Source organism: Cotesia glomerata, linkage group LG3 (genome assembly GCF_020080835.1).
Source record: "Cotesia glomerata isolate CgM1 linkage group LG3, MPM_Cglom_v2.3, whole genome shotgun sequence".
Taxonomy (NCBI): Eukaryota; Metazoa; Arthropoda; class Insecta; order Hymenoptera; family Braconidae; genus Cotesia; species Cotesia glomerata.
This window is the reverse complement of record NC_058160.1, coordinates 2,121,355-2,147,364: the sequence shown is the minus strand read 5'-3', so window position 1 is coordinate 2,147,364 and position 26,010 is coordinate 2,121,355. Positions and strand designations below refer to the sequence as shown.

At 28.3% G+C, this 26,010-nt stretch overlaps 1 protein-coding gene across 7 annotated transcripts in view; it reads left to right on the top strand.

The window, feature by feature from the left end:
- LOC123261588 (hemicentin-2-like) overlaps positions 1–26,010 on the top strand; it is a 295,756-nt gene that overhangs the window by 113,995 nt on the left and 155,751 nt on the right. For all 7 annotated transcript variants that reach the window (XM_044723270.1, XM_044723271.1, XM_044723273.1 and 4 more), the window contains exon 3: positions 10,695–10,849. In XM_044723270.1, the coding sequence (XP_044579205.1) occupies positions 10,695–10,849 (155 nt within the window). The remainder of the gene's footprint in view (positions 1–10,694; positions 10,850–26,010) is intronic.

The following is a 26,010-nucleotide window of genomic DNA, read 5'->3' as shown; positions in this document are numbered from 1 at the left end:
AATTATGCATTCATGAAATTATTATCATACAGTTCACGAGCACTTTACAAACAGTATAATTTTGTATATTATACACACGTATTGAAATTGAGATTGAAACACTTCAAACGATTTCATGGTAAAATTAACATACGCAATAACAGAGATAAATTAACTACAATATTTATCAAACCACCATTTTATTTCATTATACACCAGTTAATGGAAAATTTTAAAGCTCCAATAAACATTTAATTATTTTTGGTAAATATATTTTGTGTTTCTGTTTGTTCAAGTCTGCTGATATTAAAATTTAGTTTTTAATATATAAAAAGAATTTTTAAAAAATCATTATATAATTTCAAAAATAAATTTTGAGTTTATAATATTGGGATTATTAATGGTTTGTTTTCATTGATCTTAACAGAAATTAATCACATGCGTTGATAGTAACTTAAGCCCAGAAATAGATATCATACAAACATGGATAGTATGAGTTTAATCAGTATCTTGTTATTGCATTGACATTTGCGGAAGAAGCTGCGCAGATAATCGCAGGATCAAAGATACTCAAATTTCAGTATTTAAATTGAATCTATGAACATATGATATTATTCCAAGTTTCTGATCAATCGTAATAGGAATTTCGTGTGTGAATTAATACTTGCAGTTGTTGTTATAATTACACATTTCTAGATCTGGTACCTATATATCTAGGAAACGCATTTCCCAAACTTGATTAATGGAATATTTCAGAGAACCCTAATCACATGCTAATCATTATGGAGATTGTTGATATTTATCTTATGCTTATCGAAAATCATAATAACGATAGCAATAAAAAGTTTGGTAAGTTCAAATGTGCGTGACTCAAGTGCTCATGTTTTACGTAAATTGATCAAAGTAAAGTTTAAATATATACAAAAAATTTTCACTGACAACCTCAATGCTAATTTCAATTTTTCAATATTTTTAGGTCAAACTCAAAGAGAAAAAAAATAATTATCTACTGTGCACTACAAGAATAAATTGAAAAAAAATTTTGATAATAAGTTAATTACAGATAAACTACAAGAAATTAATTTTATTTACAATTCAATTTTAAAGTTCGTTCAAATTTTTCCGCAAATTGCATTTATTTTAATACGAGTTGAACGCGCTCTCGCGTTTTAAGTGATCGAATCATGAAAAGAACCAATTGTGAACTTTATTACCGGCGGTCAGCAGGCTACGCGACAATTCAGTACAGTATAAGCCGTCATCAAACTGTATTTAGAACAAAAATAATATGTATGGCTGCTCGAGGGACTAAAATTTCTCAATGACAGCCGAAATGAATTAATTATAACTAAAACGGTAGTAAGACGTGATTTGCAATCCGATTATCCGAAAAAGACCAAAGAAGAGATTAAAAAAAAAATTGAGAGAAAAAAGGGAATTTTTTGAAAGTTGTAGTGTTTACTAGAGAACAAGATCCTGAAATACGAATGTTTTTTTTCGTGCTATTGCTTGGAATTGCGTGAGAACTATGTCTAAAAAATTTTTCACCGGGAGATCCAAAAATTAGAATCTTCTCAAGGGAACTCTTTTTTTTTATCTTGATATTATTTTTACTCAAGCGAAACCCGTCAAAAATTACTACAAAATTAAAAAATTTTTTTTGCTACCTCAATTTTTGTTAGGAGTATATTGCGTCAACTATAACAACGTTTCTTTTTTGGGTGATTTGTTCATCTCTCTGGGTTCTTTCGTAGACTTATCGATAAGAAAATGTTATTTTTTTAACGACATTTCATTTTTGGATAATGAAATTTTTTTTTCACTTTTTCAGGGGGTACCCCATTTTGCCCGCAAAAAAAAAGAATTTTTTTCTACGGCAACTTGAAATTTGATTATTTTCCTTCAATTACGACTGAAAACGAGAAAAATCAGCATATTTAATTCCTTAAAATCATAACGGTGTTTTAAGTACCCCCTTCCCCCCCCCCCCCCCCCATCCCCTATAAGATAGAATTTGTTTAATGAAATTGTAAATTCCACGCGTATTTCTCTTCAACAGAATTAAATTAATTAAACCCTTGTATTCTCTATCTGTAATTTATTTAATTTTATTTAAAATTTACAACATGTGCATACACGCGTTTATATACATAATTTAATCAGCACCAAAAATTCACAAGCTTACGCTAGTTGTTTTAATTAAAGTGAATTAATATTATCTTTTTTGAAAATTTATTTATTTTTGCATCGCATCCCATTTTTTATTATTCCTTCAATAATAATACAACGCCATAAGTATAATAATAGCGCGCTATTTTGCAGTCGCAACTCCGTTTTACCTTCAACAAGACTCCAGTTTTTACTAAACAGGAACAAGCTTAGCAAGCTTTATAATTATAAATAACAAGTACATAATTATAATTACCATCAGTTTTTTTGTTGATGGATAAAAATATCCAATTAACGGAGAACTATTTTGAGCAAGCTCCAATTTTCTCAAAATGAATATCAAAAGCGGCGGAGTACAGTGACATAAAAGAAACAATAAAGTTTGCAGAAAAAGTTAGCAGCGCAGCGGAAAAGAAAAATGCTTTACTCTATTGGCGTCAATCGTATAATCGGAGGAATAATTATTCACTTGGCTGTGTCGTAAATTTTAGTGAGTGGAATACTGAATCGAACGCGACACAGCACGGGTTCCATTTTGTTGCCTCTCTACTAGTATAGGCGACTGCTATAAATCGTGATTTCCCTCCGCTAAACTACCGGTTACTACATACGTTTGAACATGAACACTCCTAACATACATACATACATTCATATGGATATTTTTTGTTGCCACCTACATGCGCCAGTCTACAAATACATAAATTTTTTACTGTGTACTATTTTCCGACAGTAAAAAATGAGAAGTCATTTTGCTGAAATTCATTTATCATTCATTTCTTTTATTAATTTTTAATTCACTTTTCTCCTGTTCCAATTCGTTGAAATATCATTGTATATTATTTATAATTTCAATTAAAATTTAATTATAATATTTGAAAGTATAAGTAGATAAAGGCATTATACACGATAAAAGTAAACCGTAAAATTCACTCGGATTCCGGTTAATTTTTATAGTTTCCAACAGTAAAGCGGACATCGGGGTGGCAAAAATATAAATATTACAGAACTTAATGTAGAAAGTGTAAAAGCCACAATTTATAATTTAATATCGAAAATAAGTAATTAATAGCTGTCACTATAGTAAATAACGACTCTCTCACCTTAAAAAATTACAGTTTCAAACAGTAAAAATTGCCGTTTCAATATACAGTCCACACTATGAGGAAAAGGGGGAATTCAGTTGAGGAGAAGGGGGTCTCACACTGGGAGAATTTAACATTTGAAACAGTGAAAATTCTACTCTTGAAATATATATTTTACCGGTCCAGAAAAGTCAATAATTATAGTTTGATTTTTAGCGTTGCGTTTAAAATTTACCGTTTTACTTTGTAAATATTGACGTTGCTTGTATTAGAAATTTAGCAACTGTATTTTATACTTTTTCCATATAATGCGATTATTTTTTAGGTACGAAATGATAAATATCAAAGTCAAAATTATTAATTATTATACTTTAACATTTTCGACATTGACATAGCGAATATTACTGTTTGAAATAGAATTTTTTTCCATGTAAAGAATAAATTGTAGCATTTAAATGATAAATATTACATAGTGATTATTAAAATCACGATTTTACTGTTTGCAATGATAATTTTTAGCAGTTGATCATTACTTATTATAAATTGACTATCATTTATTACAGTTTACTTTTTTCCATGTGTCAAATTTATTTGAGTTTTAGTGAAAGTATTATTTAATTTTTCAAATAAATTTGTAATATTGAAATGATAAATAATATATACTAGAAATCTTCAGTCGCTATAGAGCTTCCGCAAAATTGATAAATAATAATTATGATTGAAGAAATTTTAGCTCAATGACTTTTTGATGTTTTTAATCACACTATTTATTTCAATGCTATTGAAATAAATTTGGAAAATAATATTGGTATCATAAGATCAATTATTAAGAATTTCAACAGAAGATGGGATTAATCAAATTTATGGTACAACTTAATTAGAGAAAAAAACTCTTGAACTGAAAAATTTTTTTTGGTTTAAGTAAATTTTACTTAATTTAAGAATTTTTTGTCTTTAAGATAATGAGACTCTTCAAGTGATTTTTTTGGACTAAGAATTTTTAAAAGATAATAATAAATTTATAAAAAATAACAATCATTTTTGATTAAAAATTCGATTTTCTAACTAAATAAAAATATCTTAAAAAGAAATTAAATTAACAAGTATTAATGAATGAACTTCAATTAATTAGAGCGACAAAAATTAATTAATCATTTTACTGAATCTTTTACGTTAAATTTTACTCAACATGTTTACATTATTAAGACTTAAGTACCGCAACGATACTTAAATAGTAATTTTTATATTACACTGAGAGAAAAATATGGTCAACTGAACTAGGAAAATCTAGTTAACTAGCATCACCACTATTTAATTGCAGTTCTTGTACCTAACATTATTTATTATATTGAACCCCAATAGATAGTTACTTAAACTATTTTCAGTTAAATATCAGCTTGATAGCCATCTTGATTAACTTTAATTCAAAAAACAGAAAAAATAATTCGGATAGCTCGGACCGGGAATCGAACCCGGATCTTTTGGTTACGAACTAAGGGCTCTTCCAGTTTAGCTATCTGAGACGTTGTCCGTAAAAACCTTTCAGTCACCTAATATCTTTTTGTTTAACAAGATAACATAAACATATTTATTAAAATATAGTCGATATAACTATTTATCAATAGTTACTTAAACTAATGCATAGTTTGAGTAACTACAAAAAAAAAATTCAGAAAACTATATTTTCATAATTGTGATGTTATGATTCAGTTAACTATGCACTTTTCTCTCAGTGTAATTACATATCAGTTTGTTTATCTTAAATCACTTTTAATGATTCTGTGGAAATTTTGATTTATTAGACATTTTTATCTTCTATTCATCGTATTTTTAATTATATGTTAAGTTAAAATTTTTTGATTCGAATAATGAAACAAAATTTATGTGAATTCAAATTTCATTATCTTTTTTCTGTCCATAAGTTGCCTAATAAGTAAATTTCGACGGTCTAATTAGCAATTGGTCTAACTCCTTATTAATTATAAATTATTTTAATGATCCAAACCAAAATATTATACTTTTATTAGATATTAAATTGTTTTTTAAAGTGATCATCAATTTTGAGCTAATTTTTTTTCCGTACAAATGGAAGATTTTCTAAAATGGAATAAGACAATTTGCTAATTAGAACGTCATTTTAATAAATTGATTAAATGTAAAGTAACCTAATTTAATTTCTAATTGACAACAAAATCCTACTAATTCTGATTGATTAATAAATTCCAAACAATAGCATTATTAATCACAAAAATGAACTCGAATTATAATAACAGGATGGTATTTATACAGATAATACCTTCCGATTTTAGTGTAATTGAAATCTAGTTTGCCCACACTCACCAAAACCACTACGGAAATTTCGTATTTCCAATTTGTCGGTAAACATACTCTATCGGATGTTTTGTGAAGGACATGTAAAATAAAAGGGAAATAACGAGAGAGAGAGGTTTCGTGATACGCAAATATATGTTCCAGCATTACTCGAAATACCGGGAAAAACAATAACCACTTGAATCAAGTGTTTAAAGATCGTATTTAGTTTGTACAGGTGTGAGGTGTGAAAGTGGTTCGCGAAGCTTTAGTCAAAGAGAATACGCGTGTACATTCGAGGGCATACCAGAAAATGAGATACCCCGTGTGCAGAGTTCGCCGTTCAGGGGCTAGCACAGTGAACTCGGGAATGGGAAAGTTTGAATTTAAATTAAATGCGGGAATTTCTCGCATACTCACGACTACTTGAATAACGCACTCAATATCCTGTTCGCTTATACCTGGCTCAAATTCCATTCAGTTTAAATAATTTTCGGTTTTAATTTAATGAAAACTTTTAAGTAACAATAATAATTAATTTTCCATGCTTTCAGCTCAAAGCGCATAAGTACGTTCTACTATCGCCTAAAAATTAAAACTCGGTCATTAGTACTGTTAATTTGTTTTTAAATGAATTATAACCGATTAATTAGGAAAAATACACACCAAAATGTCCAAAATAAATTAATGAATAAATTTTGTATTCTTCATGCGGGAAAAGTAGTATCTTGACGCTCGCTGTTACGGTTGAAAAAGAGCCGTTTGCTCATTTTAAAATTACGCGTAATTTTTTCATAAATGAAACTGTTATTTGAGTGCGACAAGTTTACTTTTCACACGCAAATTATTCTTGGCGGACTCAAACTATCCTTGTCACATTCAATTGACTGTGAAAACTGCTAAAATTAAAATAAATAACAAAAAAAAACACAATCTAACTGTCAATATTAAAGAAGTGAGGTTGACATTACAATATTTTTAACCATAGTAAAAATAATTTATTAATATTGAGCTGTTTAATTGTGACGAAAATTAATTTAGCAGAAATATGATAATTTTAATAATTTTGGTGAAAAATAAATTAATGACATGAAAAAATTTTTTTTTAAAATCGACATACAAAATAAATAATACAATTTTTATGAATAATTTTTTGGAACAAATTTGTTTGTTAAAGAAAATTAAAAAATTGTAGTGACAGCTAAATTTAATGTCATTTAATTTTATGTGTTGATTGTTTCAGTGTGTAAATTTATTTTTTGTTAATTAATATTAATTACTTTGCATTTATTATCTGATTTATATTTGTTTCTTTTTTTTTAACTTTTTATTTGTTTTTAGGGACTGGGGGGGGGGCTCCGGGGCTTTGCCCCTGGACCCCACCGGGGCTCTGCCCCTGGACCCCAATTTTGTACCCACATACATCACCGCATTTGTAATACAAAATAGTATGTGCAACTCGTGTGACGTTGTCGCACTTGTTGCACAATATACTATTATTCATTTTAAAAATGATTGGTAAACAATTTTTTATAAAAAGTACATTGATAGAAGGGTTTATTAACTATTAATAATTTAATTTATTTGAAGACAATTATTTAGTTTATTAAATTTTAATAAATATTTTTTAACATTCAATAAATATTTATTTGGGAGGAAAGTACATTTATTAATAGTTAATAATTATTTATTAATAGTTAACAAATATTTATTAACAGTTAATAAATATTTTGTTGAGTGAATTTGTTTCGCTTGCAATGTCATATGATATAAAGATTGCTTATAAACAAAAATCATATTTATAAATTATTTTAATTAATTATATTACATTATAATAACGTTTATTGTAAAATACCAAATTCTATCACAGCTCATAATTATCTTTTATATTTTTAAATATTAAAAACGTTTATTTATTTAGTGAATTTAATTATTATCATGTATTCCAGCTGTAGGGTGATAAAAAGTGTCAAAAGAAAATTGATATTTTTGCTTTTTATTTTAAATAAATATTTGTTAACAGTTAACAAATATTCATTAACCATTAATACATATTTATTAACAGTTAATAAACTGTACTTAATAATTACTTATTAACTGTTAATAAATATTTATTAACATTTAATAAATCTTATTTAATAAATAATTTATTAACTGGTAATAAATATTTATTATATCCTATGATGTTCAAAAATCATTTATTAAAAGTTAATAAAGCTTATTTAATATAAACAAATCCTTCTATCAGTGTAGATTAAAGAATAATAAAGGGAAATTTTTTATAAAAGTATGATGTTGTTAACACGATAACTCTCAAACGACACGAATAATTAACCTTATTCTTTTTTTAATCGATTTTTATTGATAATGTTCAGAGATTATTTGAAAATTATGACTCAACAATTATTCGTTTAATTTTAAGAAGATTTTTATCCATTTCTATCTATTTGCGGGAAAATTCAAACAAGCATTAAAAGTAAATTTTTTGAGGCAACTTTTAAATGATTTTATTATAATTATTAATATTCTTTTCTTTTTTTGAATCAATTAAGCTTTTCAATTATTTATATTAATTAATTCAATTTCAGTACATAATTAGTAACAATTATTTGAAATGGTAGAATAAATGTGAAATTAACTAAATTTCATTGTTATTATACGAAGAATTTCAATTCAACGCATTCATTGGTGGTAAATAATGAAAATTCCACGAATTCTTGTTGAAAATTTATAAACATTTTTAAATTATTAACATTTTAGCGCTTTAATTGCTACATAAAAAAAATAAATTAACGATCTAAAAATATTTTAGTCACTAAAAATTTGTTTTGGACTAAAAAAACTCTTTTTTTGAAATCAAGAAAATTTTCTTGAGAAAAAATGTTATTTCTGTTTGTGCAAAATTTTTTTATTTATTTACCAGGATACAAAAGCATATACATACAAAGTATGCACATATAGAGGTGTTATATTTCCATGAATAAACACTAAAAATATTTGTAACAGATTTGTATCACATTAAAAAAACAAACATCAAAATCATAATTATTATTTAAATTTTTAATTAAGGGATTTTACATTTTTTTTTTTTTTAATATTCTCTCAAATATTTATTCAGGTTTTCCATTACACAGACTCGTTATATAAAAAGTATAATTATTCTCGTAAATAATTATTTTTATTATAAAAACCAAGCTTGTAAGCCGTCAAACAAATAGCTTTTTGGATTAAAAGTACTCAACAACATATTAAACAAGCAAACATGAGATTACAAAATAAAAGATACAATAAAAGATTACAATAACAACAGTAAAAAACTTTTTTAATAAATGTATTATATAAAATAACTGTGAGTGGTGTTATATGCACAGCTCTAACAAACCTTCATAGAGTTTCGTTCGTTAAACCAGGGAATAAAATTATCAGGCAGCATATTTATAGAGATTATTTTTGGTCTTTAAAACTTGATGGTTTTATAAATTCGGTACATCAAATTGATTTAGGTTTATTTATAATTTATAATCCTAATATAAGAGTAAGCGCCTTTTTATCCAAAATTGCGGTAAAAATAACTTATAAAGCTATCCTTGGGTCATAGTCATTAGTGTCATTACTAATCGTAAGACTTGGAAGTAAGTAATGAACATAACATGAAAGTTTGAAGTTATTATTCGAGTAATTCCGAACTCAGTCTTAAACTTATGTCCGCATATTAAAGTTAGTTCGAATAAATTGCCGGTTTATAAGCATTTAAAGTTTTTCGAAGAATTATTGATGTATTGATTGATTGATTTGTTCACTTAAAATGCTGAATTAAATTGCTAATATTTTTGAATCAAGATTATTACTTAAGGAAGTACGAGCGCTAGGCAGGGTGGGGATGGGTATCGACTCTAGCGCGGTAAGGGGAGAGCAGTAACCATATGATTTTTCTCAATATATAGATATACATTTAACATTGGCTAATGGCGGCATTTATTTTTCTTTTAATTAATACACTTTAATTAGTCGGGCAAGTGTAATTTTTTTTGAATTAAATTTATCACTAATATATTTACTTTCATCCATAAGTTTTTTAAAAATATTCACCGACAGCTTTACGAGAAAAATACAGAAATGTATCAATGTTTGGAGGTTACCCCATAAGACCAATGTTAAATTGCTCAACTTCAAAGTTAATTATTTACTTAAATGATCGGGCAATCTCCTTCAAATTTTCGGAATTTATTTAGACACATTTAAACTTCGTATTAAAAAAAAAATCAAGCCTTTTATCAAAAGTTGCCTTGGCGCTCGTACTACTTTAACTTTATTAATTAAATAAAAATTTGTTTTAGAGATGGTTAAATAGCTTAACTATTCAATCTCTGGTTAGGAGACGATTCAGAAATCCCGCGCCATCTGCTGAAAATTTTCAACACTATATTTAGTCAAAAAATTATTTATGGGGCTTGAGTCACATTAGAACATAACAAACCATATATTTCGATATCAGAAAATTTTTTAGGAGATTTCACACCACGAGAAAGACTTTTTTTTATATTGAAAAAAAACTTTCATGACGCAAAGACATAACGTGACATTAATTCTTGATAGTTATTGAAATTATATTTTCTGGTCTAAAGAATTGTTCGAATTGGTAAAAATTTTTTTTATTTAATTAAGTAAAGCTATTCATATGTTAAACTTCTATAATGGAAAAAAATGTTGATATTCTTTTATAAAGATATCAATAAATTTAAATGATTGGTTTTTATAAATTTATGACCCAATAAGTTCTTATCTGGATAATATCATTCATTTTTTTTTTTACGCTTAAAATAATGAACATCATGATTAAACTCCTGAAATTGAAAAATTCTTCAATTAAAAAGTTGATTGTAGAAAAAAAATAAATTGGTAAGAAATTTAAACTTCATATTAAAAAAAAAAATCAAGCCTTTTATCAAAAGTTGCCTTGGTGCTCGTACTTCCTTAAGAATCAAAAATTTTGCTTTATCATAGCATAGACATTATGATGGTGGCTATAAAACATTTCGGCTATTTTTAAAAATTTCTCTGTGCAAGCAGTAGTACACACACAATAAATAAAAATAAAACTAAAAATAATGGTAAGATCCACAAGCTAAAGGATAACTTTTTTTGTTCTTCCAGGTTCAAGCCTTGCAAGTGTCGTAGCAGGTGATACAAAGCTTGTTCGGTCATGGGATAAGCCTTCCTTTGACGACACTTCCCAAAAAAATGTGACGGCCATCGTGGGTCAAAGAGCATCGCTCAGTTGTCACGTTAAAAACCGCGGGAATCGCACGGTGAGTTTTTCATTTTTTTAATCGATTAAACATTTATTTCTATGGAAGTTTTAATTAAAAATAAAATTCGCAATTGGAGTAGAAATAGAAAAAGTTGAATTTTTTTTTGTCAAACAGAACTAATGGTTGCGGTATTAAATAAACTTTTGCGGGTATTCTGCACTTCTATATATGAGTAGAACAAAAATTACTAACAAGAGCAATGATATCAGGTGGCGCAATCGCACGCAAATGTTTAATTAACAGAAAAGCGATCACTGAGAATCTCGCCGCTAATTGTATCTTGATGGTAGATGGTGGATGTAGATAAAATAAAAAGGGTTATTATGGAATAAAAAATTAAAAACCGAGTGAGTATAATCTAGTACAGTAGACTTCTAGTTAACCAGGTTGAGGACTGGGAATAAAAATTTTCAGCTAAAGGAAGAGAAAGACCGAAAATTGCAAAGAAATGAAAGTAACGAGGAGGGTTTAATGCTCTCTCCGGGATACGGCACCACGTGGTAGCCCTGCCTGTACTGTGATAGCGATAAGAGTGCCCCAGAGATTTGCATTTAATCGTCGCTCAGTTTTCCGCGGTCACCCCATCACCCCTGCACATTCAAGACTTCGCTTACCAGCTATTCTCGCTCGCGAAATGGCCGATTTGGGCTTCCTGGGCTGTTCTGATTGTACGCGATATTGTATCATGTATATATACTTACTAATTCACGTTCAAGTTTTTGCGCTTTTAAACTCTATTATTATTATCGTTCGTTAAAAAATTTTGAATTACACAAAATTAACCTTTTTATTTTTCAATTCAATATTTCTATCGAACGTTCTTGTAAAAAAATTAGATTTATCAATTTTTTAGTTAACAGAATTTAATATTAACAAATTCATTAATATAACTGCACAGTAAATTTTTGTTTATGCCAAGCATTTTGTTTTAATTTTATTATAAAAAGAATAATTTTGAAGAAAATTTCAAAATATCAATTTTTAGAGTAAAAAATTAAAAAGAAGATTGAAAATTTATTTTTTCACGTAAAATACGGAAAAAATTCTAAAAATCTTCTAGACTTGTGTGGATATATTTTATTAACAATTTTTAGTAAATATAAAATTAAAAACTTTAAAATTAATTTTTTTAAATTTCCATGATTACTATCATATATTTTTAACTTCCCGCTAAGAAAATCGAAGATTTTTAAAAATCGGGAAGTTATTGTTTTCACCCCGTTTTGCAAAAATCGAGTTTTCATCAGATCTCGACGATTGAAGGTCACAGGAAGCTTCCCTGACTATCCCCGCGAGGTTGTCACTATGTCTGTATGTGTGTGTGTGTGTGTGTGTGTGTGTGTGTGTGTGTGTGTGTGTGTGTGTGTGTGTGTGTGTGTGTGTGTGTGTGTGTGTGTGTGTGTGTGTGTGTGTGTGTGTGTGTGTGTGTGAATCGCTTAAAACTTTTGAACGATTGAACCGATCGGAATCTACCAAACGGCGTTCTAAAGAGTTCCCTCAAACTTATATTTCCTATGAATTTGAATCGATTCGGACCGATAGATTTTGAGAAATTTTGAGAAATCTCAAAAAAATTTTTTTTTGAAAGTAGTTTTTTTGGAATAACTTTTAAACAGCTTCATTGATCAACTCCAAAAACTAATCCTCCCTTGAGCTTGAAAAACCACGTCGATCGTCGCTAATCCAGTCAAAATCGGTTGATTCATTTGAGAGATAGCGTGAACGAAAGAAAACCGAAAAAAGTGTTTTTTCGGAATTACTCCGAAATTTTTCGTTCTATTAATTTAAATTTGAAAATTTTTTATAAAGCTTAAGAAACTGCGTCGAATGCCACCAACCGCGTGAAAATCGATTCATTCATTCAAAAGTTATTGCGATTTGAAAATTCAAAAAATAGTGTTTTATCAAACTTCTATCAAATTTTTGAGCTCAAAAGCATACAAAAGCTAGTTTTTGAGTTCGGAGAGCTCAAAATAATATACAAATTGTATTTATGAGCTCGAAGAGCTCAAAAACGTCATAAGTGCAATTTCAAGCGTTTAGGTATAGAGAGCGGGAATTTGCAGGGATGGCCTTCAGGGTCAACCGTTTTCCTAATTTTTTTTACAAAAAAATCATTGGCCCAAATTTTGAGTTTAAAACAGTAAATTTTGAACAGTAAACTTTTGTTAATATCAATAAAAATAGCAAACAGTATTTACGAAAAGTTTGGAAAATCCAAAAGTGCACGCCTCATAATCTCATTTTTCACAATAAAATTGATTAAAATAAAAGATAAAAAGCAAAATAATTAAAAACTGAAAACTCTGCTATGGTTTAGTGGCGCCATAACTCTAAGGTGAGGGAAAAAAATACTATAATAAAATGTATAGATAGATATACAAAAAAATCCACAGTCATATATTAGTTTTTTATAAATAATAATTTAACGACAGTGAATTGAACGCTCATATTAATTGAAAAAATCCGTCGTGTGTTACCTTAGATAATAAAAAAAAAATTATTCCGGTACGATCATTTTTTCGACCAATTTCCCTGCTGCATACACCCATCCGTACACGGACGTCCAGAAAAGATTATGTTTAATGTTATTATTTACTATGTTAAACAAAAAAATTGTTATTGAAATATATTTTATGTGCCTGACAAATTATTTGACTTGATATAGGTGTACTCATATTAACCTGTAAGTGTGATATAAATAACAAAAAATCAATTTCAGTTCCGAGAAAACTGCTTTTTTTGAAATGTCGAGAGTAGAGCACAACCTCAACGCTTCGTTTATGAGGCGTGCAAAAGAGTGTTAGATCTTGAATAATTGATTCTTCGAATTTCATTAGACAAACAATTTCATCCAAAGTACCCAAGCCCGATGTCCGACGCTTAAAACAAGTAATTATTCAAACATTTATCACATTAGTTTCAATTGACTGGATTTTGATGAAGTGAGTTGGTTGACTCAATCAAACATTATCGCATCTTATCAAACATGTTCTTTATTTGATATTTAAATGTAATCGACTACTGAAAACTCAATGGCATAAAAACGAGTGAAAGTTATCGGGTAAGAATAAGAATAAATAGCGCTGGAGATGGACCAGCGAGTGAATATGATTTGATATCGATATCAGCATGCAAGTGGTTTGTGAAAATGCAGTTATAAACTCGAGGGGATTCGGAGGTCGTTCGAAGATCGTTGACTGGACCAAATGAACCAGTCGAGCGTACTCAACCGTTCTAGTTATAGGTATATGCATGGTATGAGTATTGAGTTAGGAACTCGTCAGTTACTCAGTCTACCAAGTGTATTGCGAAGACTTCAACGAGTTTATCGCTATCTGCCGGCATTATAAAATCTAGATGTCTTCAATTTGTATTGGACGCATTGAAAATTATTTTATTTTAATTAATTGATAGATAGATTGATGAATAAATTAAGTAGAGCGGTGGATTCAAAATTAAAAGGGTCTTCTCAGATTTTTATCTTCAGTGCGGAAAAAAAAAAGTAAATAGGTAAATGTTGAGCGAGATACTAGTAATTAACGATTGAAATTGGTGGTTAGAAAGATGATAGTGATGACTGTGTTGAACGGAATTGCCTCTAATGGATCCGTGGAGGGAATAGCGGTGATGAATGAGAAGTGGAATTTCATGCTTGCAATCCGGGTTCCTATATATCATCTGTTCTGTTATGTATCTGGTGTAGTTGAGGCAGAGCAGGAATAGAAAGCATTGCAGTTGATGGAGATAGGGATAGTGATGGGATCCAGGAGAGAGCGAATAAGAAGTTGTCGTAACGTAAGCACTACGATATGAGCAGTATCTCAACTCTGTTGGTATGATATTCCGGTAAGCTCGCTAAGAATCTGTAAACTTAAACTATTTCCCGCTTTAGTATCTTAAGACTCTGACATGTACGTTCTCAGACACGGTCAAATTATTTCGTGATCCCTTCAGTATTTTAATTGTTTTCGATCTAGTTTATCAAGTTACTGCATTTTTTAGATTTTTAGTATCAAGCATCGGATTATTATTATCATTATCATTATTATTATTATTATTATCATAATTGACTTTCACAAGAAAATATTTAAAATCGTCAGAAGCATGATTTTAGGTCAATACTTTTATAATGATGCCGAATTTTACGATTAAATATGATGCAAAATTATTATTGTTTCTTTAATTATTTTATTTATTTATTTATATTAAATGCGAAAGCACAGGCCGAATGACAAAATATTAAGTACAGAAAGATTTTATGTGCAAACTGTAGATATACATAATAATTAAAAATATAATAAAGAATATTTATAATAATTAGATATAAAGCATGACAAAAAGAGGAGTAAAAATAATCACCAAATATTAATTATTTATACATAATTAATTTTCTCATTTAGAGACTTATAATGAATTACACGGAAAGAACAATAAACCACTGTACATCCTCGTATAGTATACTCCGTGGTATTTGTAGTGAAAAAAAATTTCAGACTATAGTCAATATCCTTCAAAGTATACTAAATTATTTTTGGACTGTACTCAGTAAGTACTCAGTAAGTCTCCGATTTAATCGATTAATTTTTCTGGTTATATCGCGTAAAACTTCATGGGATATAATCTGAAAAATTATTTCGTGTAAATTAAATTATACTCTGTTGAAATTTGGATTATGCCCACGGTGACTCCGCCAATTTTTTTTCTAGCGCCTGCGCACTTAGCATTATCATATCTATTATGTATTTTAAATATTAGGTTAGTCAAATATCGTTTTAAATAATTATTACATACATCAAAAACATTTAAGGAGCATTAAAGCACAATTTTTCCGATAATTTGGGGTTAAAAAATTTTTTTTTCTTTTCTTAGACTCTTCGAACTTAAAAATGTTAGGCTAAGAAAAAAATATTTTTACATATCAAAATACATAAATAGTCACACACTCATATAATTCACTGATTATATTTAAATTAATATCCAATATGCTGATTGACTATAACTCGCAAATTATAAACAACACTTTACGCGCAGGCCCTAGAAAAAAAAATGGCGGAGTCACCGTGGGCATAATCCAAATTTCAACCGAGTATAATTCAATTTACACGAAATAATTTTTCAGATTATATCTCGTGAAGTTTTACACGATATAACCAGAAAAATTAATCGATTAAATCGAAGACTTCACTAAGTACAGTCCAAAAATAATTTAGTATACTTTGAAGGATATTGACAATAGTCTGAAATTTTTTTTCACTACAAATACCACGGAGTATACTATAAGAGGATGTACAGTGGGTTATTGTTCTTTCCGTGTAGATTCATAATAATAATAAAGAATAGATAAAGAGATACAAATAAATTTTAATAAGACCTGTTTGAAATATCGACTTATACTACAAATATCTAAAATTTTTAAATTCTTGAATTTCGCCTATCACATAATTTTTCTTATTCTCTTAATTATATAGATTATTATTATTGAAATTATTAATTTTGTTTTCAAATTGTTGAAAAAATTTCACAAATAGTAACCTTTAAGAAAATTTAATAATTTTTCCATACGTGACCATCAATGTTCATTTGTGTTCGAATAAGCGCATATATGACACGACATAAAAAATAAAAATTTATTAATCTAAGCCATAAAATGACATATCTGATAAGATATGTCCTTATATAATTTGATGTGCCATTGTGAAATCTGATTATAGTCAAGTATGCTCATATATAATTTTTTAACCGAAAGTAGTGTCAAAAATCTTCGAAAGATGGCGCATGATCGCTTAATTGTCTCTGTACAAGAGAGTTAGGTTTCAGGTTTTAAGTTTTAATATAAAAATCATTTCTTTCAGTTTCCAAACATTATGTAGAGTTTTTTTATCTTTCTTTTATTTATTTATTTATTTAGAAAAAACCCAACAGCCATTCGGCCAATAACAGGGTAACTTAAATCATGTACATAGTTTAAATTTTTTATAATAATATAATATAAACACTTTTTACATTTAACATTTATGGCGCTTAAGTCCTAATAATCATCATTTATTCAATTATTTAATTATTCAAGAAAATAAAGAAAAATAACATAAAAAATAAAAGGAAAAATTACAGTGAGTCAGTCTTAAACCAAGAAAACTAATATCAGAACGTCTGAGGATGTTCATTAATTCATGGATCAGTTCCGTAAAAATAAAATAAAAAAAAACAGTCCACCTTCTAGTCAAACTACTTAATTATATTATAATATAATTAAATCTATTATCCAGAGGGTTATGTTGCACAAACGGGAACCAAAATTAATTATAAATATTACATACAATGTACAATAAAATTGTAACTTGTAAATTATAAACATCAAATATAGATTTTTAAACTGAAAAACATTTTTTTCAGTTTCCTGAGGAGTTTATTGTGAGGCTGAAGAGAGTTTTTAGTTTATCTAATCATTAAAAAAATTGACTTTTCATTCTTATATATTACTAGTGCATATTATGGCCTTAAGTGAAAATTATCGGAATTAATAAATTAAAATAGAGTTGATGGACGTTTTGTTCTCAATATTTAGTCAGCATTAAATAAAGCTACAGATATAAAATTTATCCCTCTAATCCGGATTGACTCCTTTGAAATATACGAAAAGATAAAAAGTGAAAAAAGTTGTTAGTTTTTGCAAAAATAGAAAAAAAAAAACAAACACAAAAACGCAAAGAATAAAAGCCGCAGTACAAACAGACAACAGGACGTGAAATCATTTTTCATTTTTCGTCCTTTGGTACATCCAGCTCTTGGTGCAGTTAGCAACGGTTTCAGCCCTCGGAGCGTTTGTCTCTCATCCCCGTGCTGTCCCGGTGTCAGATCATAAATCCACCAGAAAAGTGTGTCATACATTTTTGCTTTTGAATCTCCTCCAATGTATCAGGGACATTTAGCATTGAAATTAAATATTCGTAAAACTAAAACAAACTGCCACTGAAATTCATTTTATTTTGAATAAAGTCACCTCTGTTTTATATTCTGTCCCGCAAATAAAAATTAAATGTTACTGTGGTGACAAGTGACTGATGACAGCGAGTGTACAGCAATCTAAAATCACATTTATACTTTGTAATTTCTTCTACTCACTGTTATTTGCTCTTTTCTGTTTAACGTTTCTTAGCTGCGCGTTCTTGTAATCTATTACAATAAAAATAGTCACAAGATATTATCACAAATTGTTTAAAATTAAGACAAAGCTAAGACACTAAATTTATTTTCATTTATTAGCTGCTCCTTTCTATCTCTTCTCCAACTTGAACCTCAACCTCGGCGACAATATCTGCCAGAAAATAAAATAAATTGAATTAGAACCGACGGAGATTGAAACAAATAAACCCAATAAAAATAACAGTTAAAGCCAAATATTAATAAAACTCCTCCAAGGGCCTTTTAAAACGGCTGTTTAGATTTGTATCCTATCGCGATTCAGATTACCTCTGAGACAATTGAATTTTTTGATCCGCTAGAAATTACAAACATCAAAAGATTAGGGGCTTTATTTTATGCTGCGATCAAATGCTTAGTTCGATTCTGTCTTCTATTATCTTTATGTTAGGTACTTTTAGATTAAGGTAATAAGGCCTATTTATAGTTAAGAGATACTTGCAATAAAAGAAAAACTATTGAAATAAATTCTTATGTTAACTATTGCTTAAAAAAATCAATTTTTATTACAAATAATAATTTAATTAGACATATCAAGTGAAGTAAGATAAAAGACCGCCATGAAACAGTATATTGTGTGGCTACACGGAAAAAAAAATTTCGTTCTGGGAACGAAATTGTAGAGTTACCATAATTATACACAGTTTACTGTTTGCTATAGAGTTACAGTTACAAAATTTTATTTAGTTCTGATAAGCAATGTTGTTGAGCTCTCAGAGCTCAACGGGATAGTTCTGAGAGACCAACGGTATAGTTGGGAGAGCTTTTCGTTGCGCAGTAGTGGAGTGCGCTGACATATTTCATAACCTTCCAAAATGACAAACATAATTATTTTGTAACTCATTCATATTATTAAAAATATATGAGGACAATTAAGTTTCCAGTTTATTTATTTAAGGAAATAGGTATTTTTTTTTGTCAAATTGAATTTCGTTAGAACGGTTTTGTATTTATGGTTTTTCAAGGTTCATTTGCAGTGACTGTTAATTTAATTTATTAGTTTAATATATTGTGATTGTGATAATTTTTCTTTGTAATATAAGTTCTATTATTATTTTATTTCTATTATAATACTATTCTTATTTGTCATAAACAATTATTATTGGCAATATAAATTTGTTCTGAAGCCTTTATTTATTAAATTATCAATATTAAATCGCGCATTATAGATTTGTTAAAATTTTTTATAGTCTCAGAACGATCCTGTAGAGTTGTGAGAGGTAAATAACGTTTAGCTCTCAGAGCTTAACGACATAGAGTTATAGGAGCCAAACGGTATAGTTACCATAAGAATGCGTTAACCTACACGGAAAAAAAAATTTCGTTCTGGGAACCAAATTGTAGAGTTACCATAACTATACACAGTTTACTGTTTGCTAGAGAGTTACAGTAACAAAATTTTATTTAGTTCTGATAAGCAATGTTGTTGAGCTCTCAGAGCTCAACGGGATAGTTCTGAGAGACCAACGGTATAGTTGGGAGAGCTTTTCGTTGCGCAGTAGTGGAGTGCGCTGACATATTTCATAACCTTCCAAAATGACAAACATAATTATTTTGTAACTCATTCATATTATTAAAAATATATGAGGACAATTAAGTTTCCAGTTTATTTATTTAAGGAAATAGGTATTTTTTTTTGTCAAATTGAATTTCGTTAGAACGGTTTTGTATTTATGGTTTTTCAAGGTTCATTTGCAGTGACTGTTAATTTAATTTATTAGTTTAATATATTGTGATTGTGATAATTTTTCTTTGTAATATAAGTTCTATTATTATTTTATTTCTATTATAATACTATTCTTATTTGTCATAAACAATTATTATTGGCAATATAAATTTGTTCTGCTGCATTTATTTATTAAATTATCAATATTAAATCGCGCATTATAGATTTGTTAAAATTTTGTATAGTCTCAGAACGATCCTGTAGAGTTGTGAGAGGTAAATAACGTTTAGCTCTCAGAGCTTAACGACATAGAGTTATAGGAGCCAAGCGGTATAGTTACCATAAGAATACGTTAACCTACTGGAACTTTTTAAAACTAACTAACTACTATAGAGTTCCTGTAGCTAAAATTTTTTCTCCGTGCAGGCGAAGCGAGTAAAATAAATTTACTTGATTCAAGGGAATATACACTACGAGCGCTTAAAAACCATTTTTTTTATGTAATTATTTAAAAATAGTTGTTAAAAAATTTTTTTAAATGATCTTAATTTTTAGGCGAGAGTAGAGCATACCTACGCTCACACTTAAGGCATGCAATTTGTTGATTTTCTTTGAAATTTTTTTTCGAATAAAAAAAAATCTGGTATCTTCAGCTAAGAAAAAAAGAATATTAAAAATTTTCCACAATTTAAGTTCTTGTCACAAGATTGTTTTTTTCTCAATAGGTATTTTTATTTGAAGAATACTTGCTAAATAATACGTTTTTTTTTCTAATCTGGATAACTTATTCGCCAATAAAAATTTTCATCAGCAAAATAAAAAAATTTTATCCCCCATTCAATAAAGCGATATCAATTTCTCCAACATTGTCATTTCATGCTAACAAGTCTTTAACAACAGAGAAGGTTCTGCGCTACTTATCCTGTAAAAACATGGGAATAATTGAATAATGATAATAATACAATTATTCGGTAGGTATTTAATTAGATAACAAACGCATTCAAGAATTAGCATAACCGAACAATAATACACAATGGTGTAGTATATACAAGGTGTTATTATTACAAAATTCTAAATGTTTCCATAGTAACACTATGTTATGGTCTAGCGAGCCCAGCAAAGCATCATACAACTTAAACTAGGAGGACTGTTTCCACCACCCACCGCTTCTCAATTCCATATTCACATTAACTCTAATTGGGTAACTTTGACTCCATGGAAACTTGGAATATTCCGAGAAAACTTTAGATCCACGGCTATGCATGCATTCGTACTAAACTTTAAAAGTAACCATCCGAACAGTTGTTGTTATAGTTGTAATAGTGATGTAAATAAGCACAAGATCTTCCCGAGATACTAGATATGGTACGTAATCTTACTCGCCCCGGAAATAAGATTACCCACTATTATTGTTAGGCTCCGTCAAAGTGGCTCAAGATATTTCTGGAAAAAAAAACTCGTGAAATTCTTTAGAAAGGTTTTAAAGCCTACCTGTGATCTATATTTATTGTAAATTATAACTCTGAGGATTTAGTGATTCAGTAATGATAAGGATAATGGTTATTTATGGTTTGCAGAGCATAAGCGCTATCGTCGAGAAGGTCTCGTGGGAGACCTTTGTAAGCGGTTTCACGCTAGAGTGCAGTATTTTGGGGTCTACTTGTTAGATTTCTGGAAATTTGCTTACAAATTAGTCGACGAAATTAACAGTGTTGGAATATGCGTCATTATTTAGACGCCAAAATTCAAAATTAATCCGTAGTATCGAATATTGTTTTGAGGAATCAATTTTTATAAGATAAAAGATGTTTATTTGATGTAAGATATTTTCTACACGGAGAGAAAATTATAGGAACCTTTCCAAAAATTATGGGAATGGTTCCTATAATAAAATGATCATTACAGGTATCAATCCTATGCTCATTATGGGAACCATACCCATAGTTTATTGGAATCATTCCTATACAATACTGGAATAGCTTCAATATATTATGGGAATGGTTCCTATAATATTATAGGAATGGTCCCTATATTATTAAAGGAATGGTTCCTATAATATTATAGGAATGGTTCCTATAATATTATGGGAATGATGCACGTAATAATAGAAAAATGTTTATGTTCATAATAATTAAGCAATCACATCAAAAATATAAAGTATTTATTATACATTTTTTTGCTAATAAATTTTTTTTTGTAAATAAAAAATTATCTCTCACTAGAGTGAAAAAATTTCTTTTTCATCATTTTTATTCACGTGTGTACTTAATCTTAAATTGTTTATTCCAACTCAGTTATTATTATGTTAGATAACATTAAAAAATATTGTAGCAATTCTAACGTTTCTCTAATAAAAGGAATATTTTCTCACTATACAATTAGAGAAGTAAAGTAGATATGGAAATTCATTGTTTATTTTTACAATTTCATTTTATTTTTAAAACAAATTATTTATTTACAATACATACGTTGAATATTTATTAAATCCACCTGATGGGTATGTAACTTTTATTATTTATATGAACAATATTACTTATTTTACATATTTCAAATGATATTATTGGGAAGCAAGTAAAATTATCGAAATTACTAATAATTTCAAATGCTTCAAAGTGGTCATCGGTCACAAATAACTTGAGTTGTAATGATAAATATCTCAATATTATTAGGCATCATCACTATAATATTATGGGAATGGTTCCTATAATATTATAGGAATGGTTCCTACAATATTATAGGAATGATTCCTATAATATTATAGAAACTATTCCTATATATTATGGGAACCACTCCTATATATTATAGGAATCATGCCGATATTACAATTATAATTATAGATATCGTTCCTATAATTATAGGAACCATTCCCATAATTATAGTAATATTTCCCAAAAATTATAGCTACAATTCCCATAATTTAAGTAATCGCTCCTAAAATGGTATAGGAAAACATTTCATTAAAATTATAGGAATGATTTCCATATTTTTATCTCCGTGTATATGTTTATGGACTTAAGTAATATACAGTAATAAGTTAGAAGAATTTTTCATTACAGGCTTCAAATTTTTGAGGACAACAATTATTTTTTTTCTGTGCATACATGAAAAATTTGCACATTGTAAGAATAAAATAATCGTGATTAAACATGAATATTGAACCCTAATAATTTCAGGCGATAAATCATCAGCTCTATAATTAAATTCAATAGTTTAACAAGACACTTGTGCCTAATCCCAGTGAATCTATGTAAGCTGTTTGACATTAGCATGTGTAATATTGTCATCGAGCAAGGGGTGCCTTGTAGAAACGATCCCGTATATATATCTACAAGCAGGATCTTACCCATGAATTCCCATCAGCAATAAAGTCTTGCTCCCCTAGATCTATTTCATTTCCTTCCACATATCTATCTATATGTATACAATTATTCTTGCGAGAACATCTAGTTCGGTAGCTCCAAGATCAAGTTCCTCAGTTCCTCAGATGATTACGGGCGTGATGACTCTCAAGACATCTAGGACGACAAGCATAATACTCTGTAGTGTCTTTCGACGGAGCTTGAAATATGAGGGATAGAAACTTGCGAGTTTATTGCTCCTGCATTCAAGTTCTCAGCGCCGACGCCCATTTCGATCTTCGATATTATGATTCTAGATTCGAAAGAAACAACCGATTAACTCGAGTCCGGAAAAAAATTGATTATGAAACATTTTTATTGTCATTTATTATTTGAAGTTTTATTAAAAAGTTATTAAATATCCCACTGCAGGTTATTAATTTTATAGCGGTTGTGAAGTTTGCACATAAATGCTTCCGTAAATTCCTTCCAACGTCTACTTTATGGTAATTTGATCGATGCATACCCAGAAATGGTTCCTTTACACTCTATTTTCTAATTATTATTCAATAATTGACCGATTAAGTTACTAATCAGTTATCAAAATAGTTAATAAATATCATTAATTGGTAATCTAGTTACGGAATTTAGTTCCAGACAAATTATTTTGAATTTTCGAAGCTTTACTAGTGATCAAACGTTACCGACACCATTAGTTGACGTTGAAAACTTGGTCATTGCTTAATTATTTAATGAGTAACTGTGTTATCTGAAAGTTCATATTGGTTTAACATTTCAGAGACTAAAACGGAAGTTTATCTTTAAATGTTTTTAATTGGTTTATTGTTACATGTCTTTTTGTTCGTTTGATGTGAGTTAACTATACACTGATAGAAGGATTTAGTACGGAGTACTAAACTGATTTAGTAACAAAATTTTTATTCATTTATTTGGGAGAAACAAATATTTTGTGCCCATCAATATTATTTGTTACAGTTTAATAAATGAATTCTTTATATGAACAAAGCCTTATTACATGGAAATAAATATTTATTTCCACCAAATAATATTTAGTAACAGGTACTAAATATTTCTTTGGCAAATATTGTCGGTAGATGGCTATGCTTTAATTCCAATGTTTATGTGATATATAACCTATTCACTAACTCAGATTATTTTATTCAGCTCAATTTTGGGAGATTTATTAAACCTTTAAAAACACACATACTCCCAATAAATGTCTTCTATTCATATTTTTTCTCAGTGGAGTTTAGTTTACATTTTTTAATTTGTCTATTATTGATATGTTAAAAACTTGTTTAATTTTAAATTTTATAAATGTCTCAAACAAAAAAATATAATTTAATGAGATTATTTTCTTTATAATACCTTATATTTTTACTTCAAATTATTTATTTTAGTTATTTTTATTTATTTTAAGTTAAAAAATTAGGTTATACGCTAAAATTAGTTAAAAAATTAATTTCTTTGATACCAATAAACGATTCATTGAGTACCAATAAATCATTTTTTAAATACTACTAAATATTTATTTGGTGTAACTAAATGGGCTTCAATAAATGATTTAGTACTTATTACTAAATATTTGGTAATAAAAGATTTGTTACTAAATCATTTAGTAACTGTTACTAAATCTTATTAAATAGAACTAAATCCTTCTATCAGTGTAGTAAAAAATTTTATGATCTGATTAATTTTCATACACCGTAAAAATGTTTAAAATTTTTCAAATTAACCGCGAAAAATTTTATTTATATTATTAATTAAAAAAACTCTGAGAAAAGAATTCATTATTTTCTTTATTTGTATAATTTTTTCCTTAGTTTGATGTAATAAATAAATTTTATTGTATAAAAAAAATGTCATCTAATTATTTATTTGTTAAAATATCCTGAAAATTTCCATACGTCAATCAATTGCAGTAACGTTAAAATAATTAATTTTATTTAATTAAACGTAGCAATGTCAATCATTTAGTATTTTTTAACTGATTTGCGATGTCAATTGATTTTGTTGAACAAAAAATTTTTTTCAGTGCAGGACATTTCAATAAAATTCTCCATTTTTGCACAAAACAGTGAATTAAAATTTTCTTTTCATCCAAGAATAAATACAATATTTATTATTGCTAGGAAAAATATTCACATGTCAGCTAAAGTTCTCTAACGCGGTAGAAAACAAACATTTTTGGCTAATAGAGTCTTAAATTTCCATAAATTTGTTTTGAACTAAAGAAAATAGAATGTTCTATTAAAGCATACAGAATAGTTGATAGTACAAATAAAAGTGATTTTCTTAGTAACCGGATAAATTTTTCCGAGCTAACGGTGTGTGGAACAAAAAATCACTGGCACAAATCCAGCGAAAAAATATCAAAATTTTGTCTTTTACTTCTTTAGCCTTATATATATATATATATATATGTCTTCTTCGGTTTCCGGGTTCAGCAATAACTTTATCGTTTTCACTTTTTGCATCTAGATGAGCTCCTGCAAGTTTTGGCAGTCTACTCCCTCCCAATAATTTGATACTGCGGTTGGCCACACACTGAGTTTCCTTATCATCGACACTCGAGATTTTTTTTCTGACTCACTTTCAATGAAAAATATCTTCTACACACTGTAATACAGTTAGACTTTATTATTATAGCATAACCCGTTATCAGAAATCAAAGTTGACGTTTTTAATCAAACTTAACTTCAATAAAATCTGTGCAAAAATTTTTTTACAACAATATTGACAGAATTTGTTGAACAATGCAGAATGTTAAATTTTTTTTTTATAGTCAATTTTTACTGTTTGTGATCGAAATATTTTCACAATATTTTTAACTTCCCGCTACGAAAATTGAAAATTTTCAAAAATCGGGAAGTTATTGTTTCCACCCCGTTTTTCGAAAATCGAGTTTTCATCAGATCTCGACGTTTTGA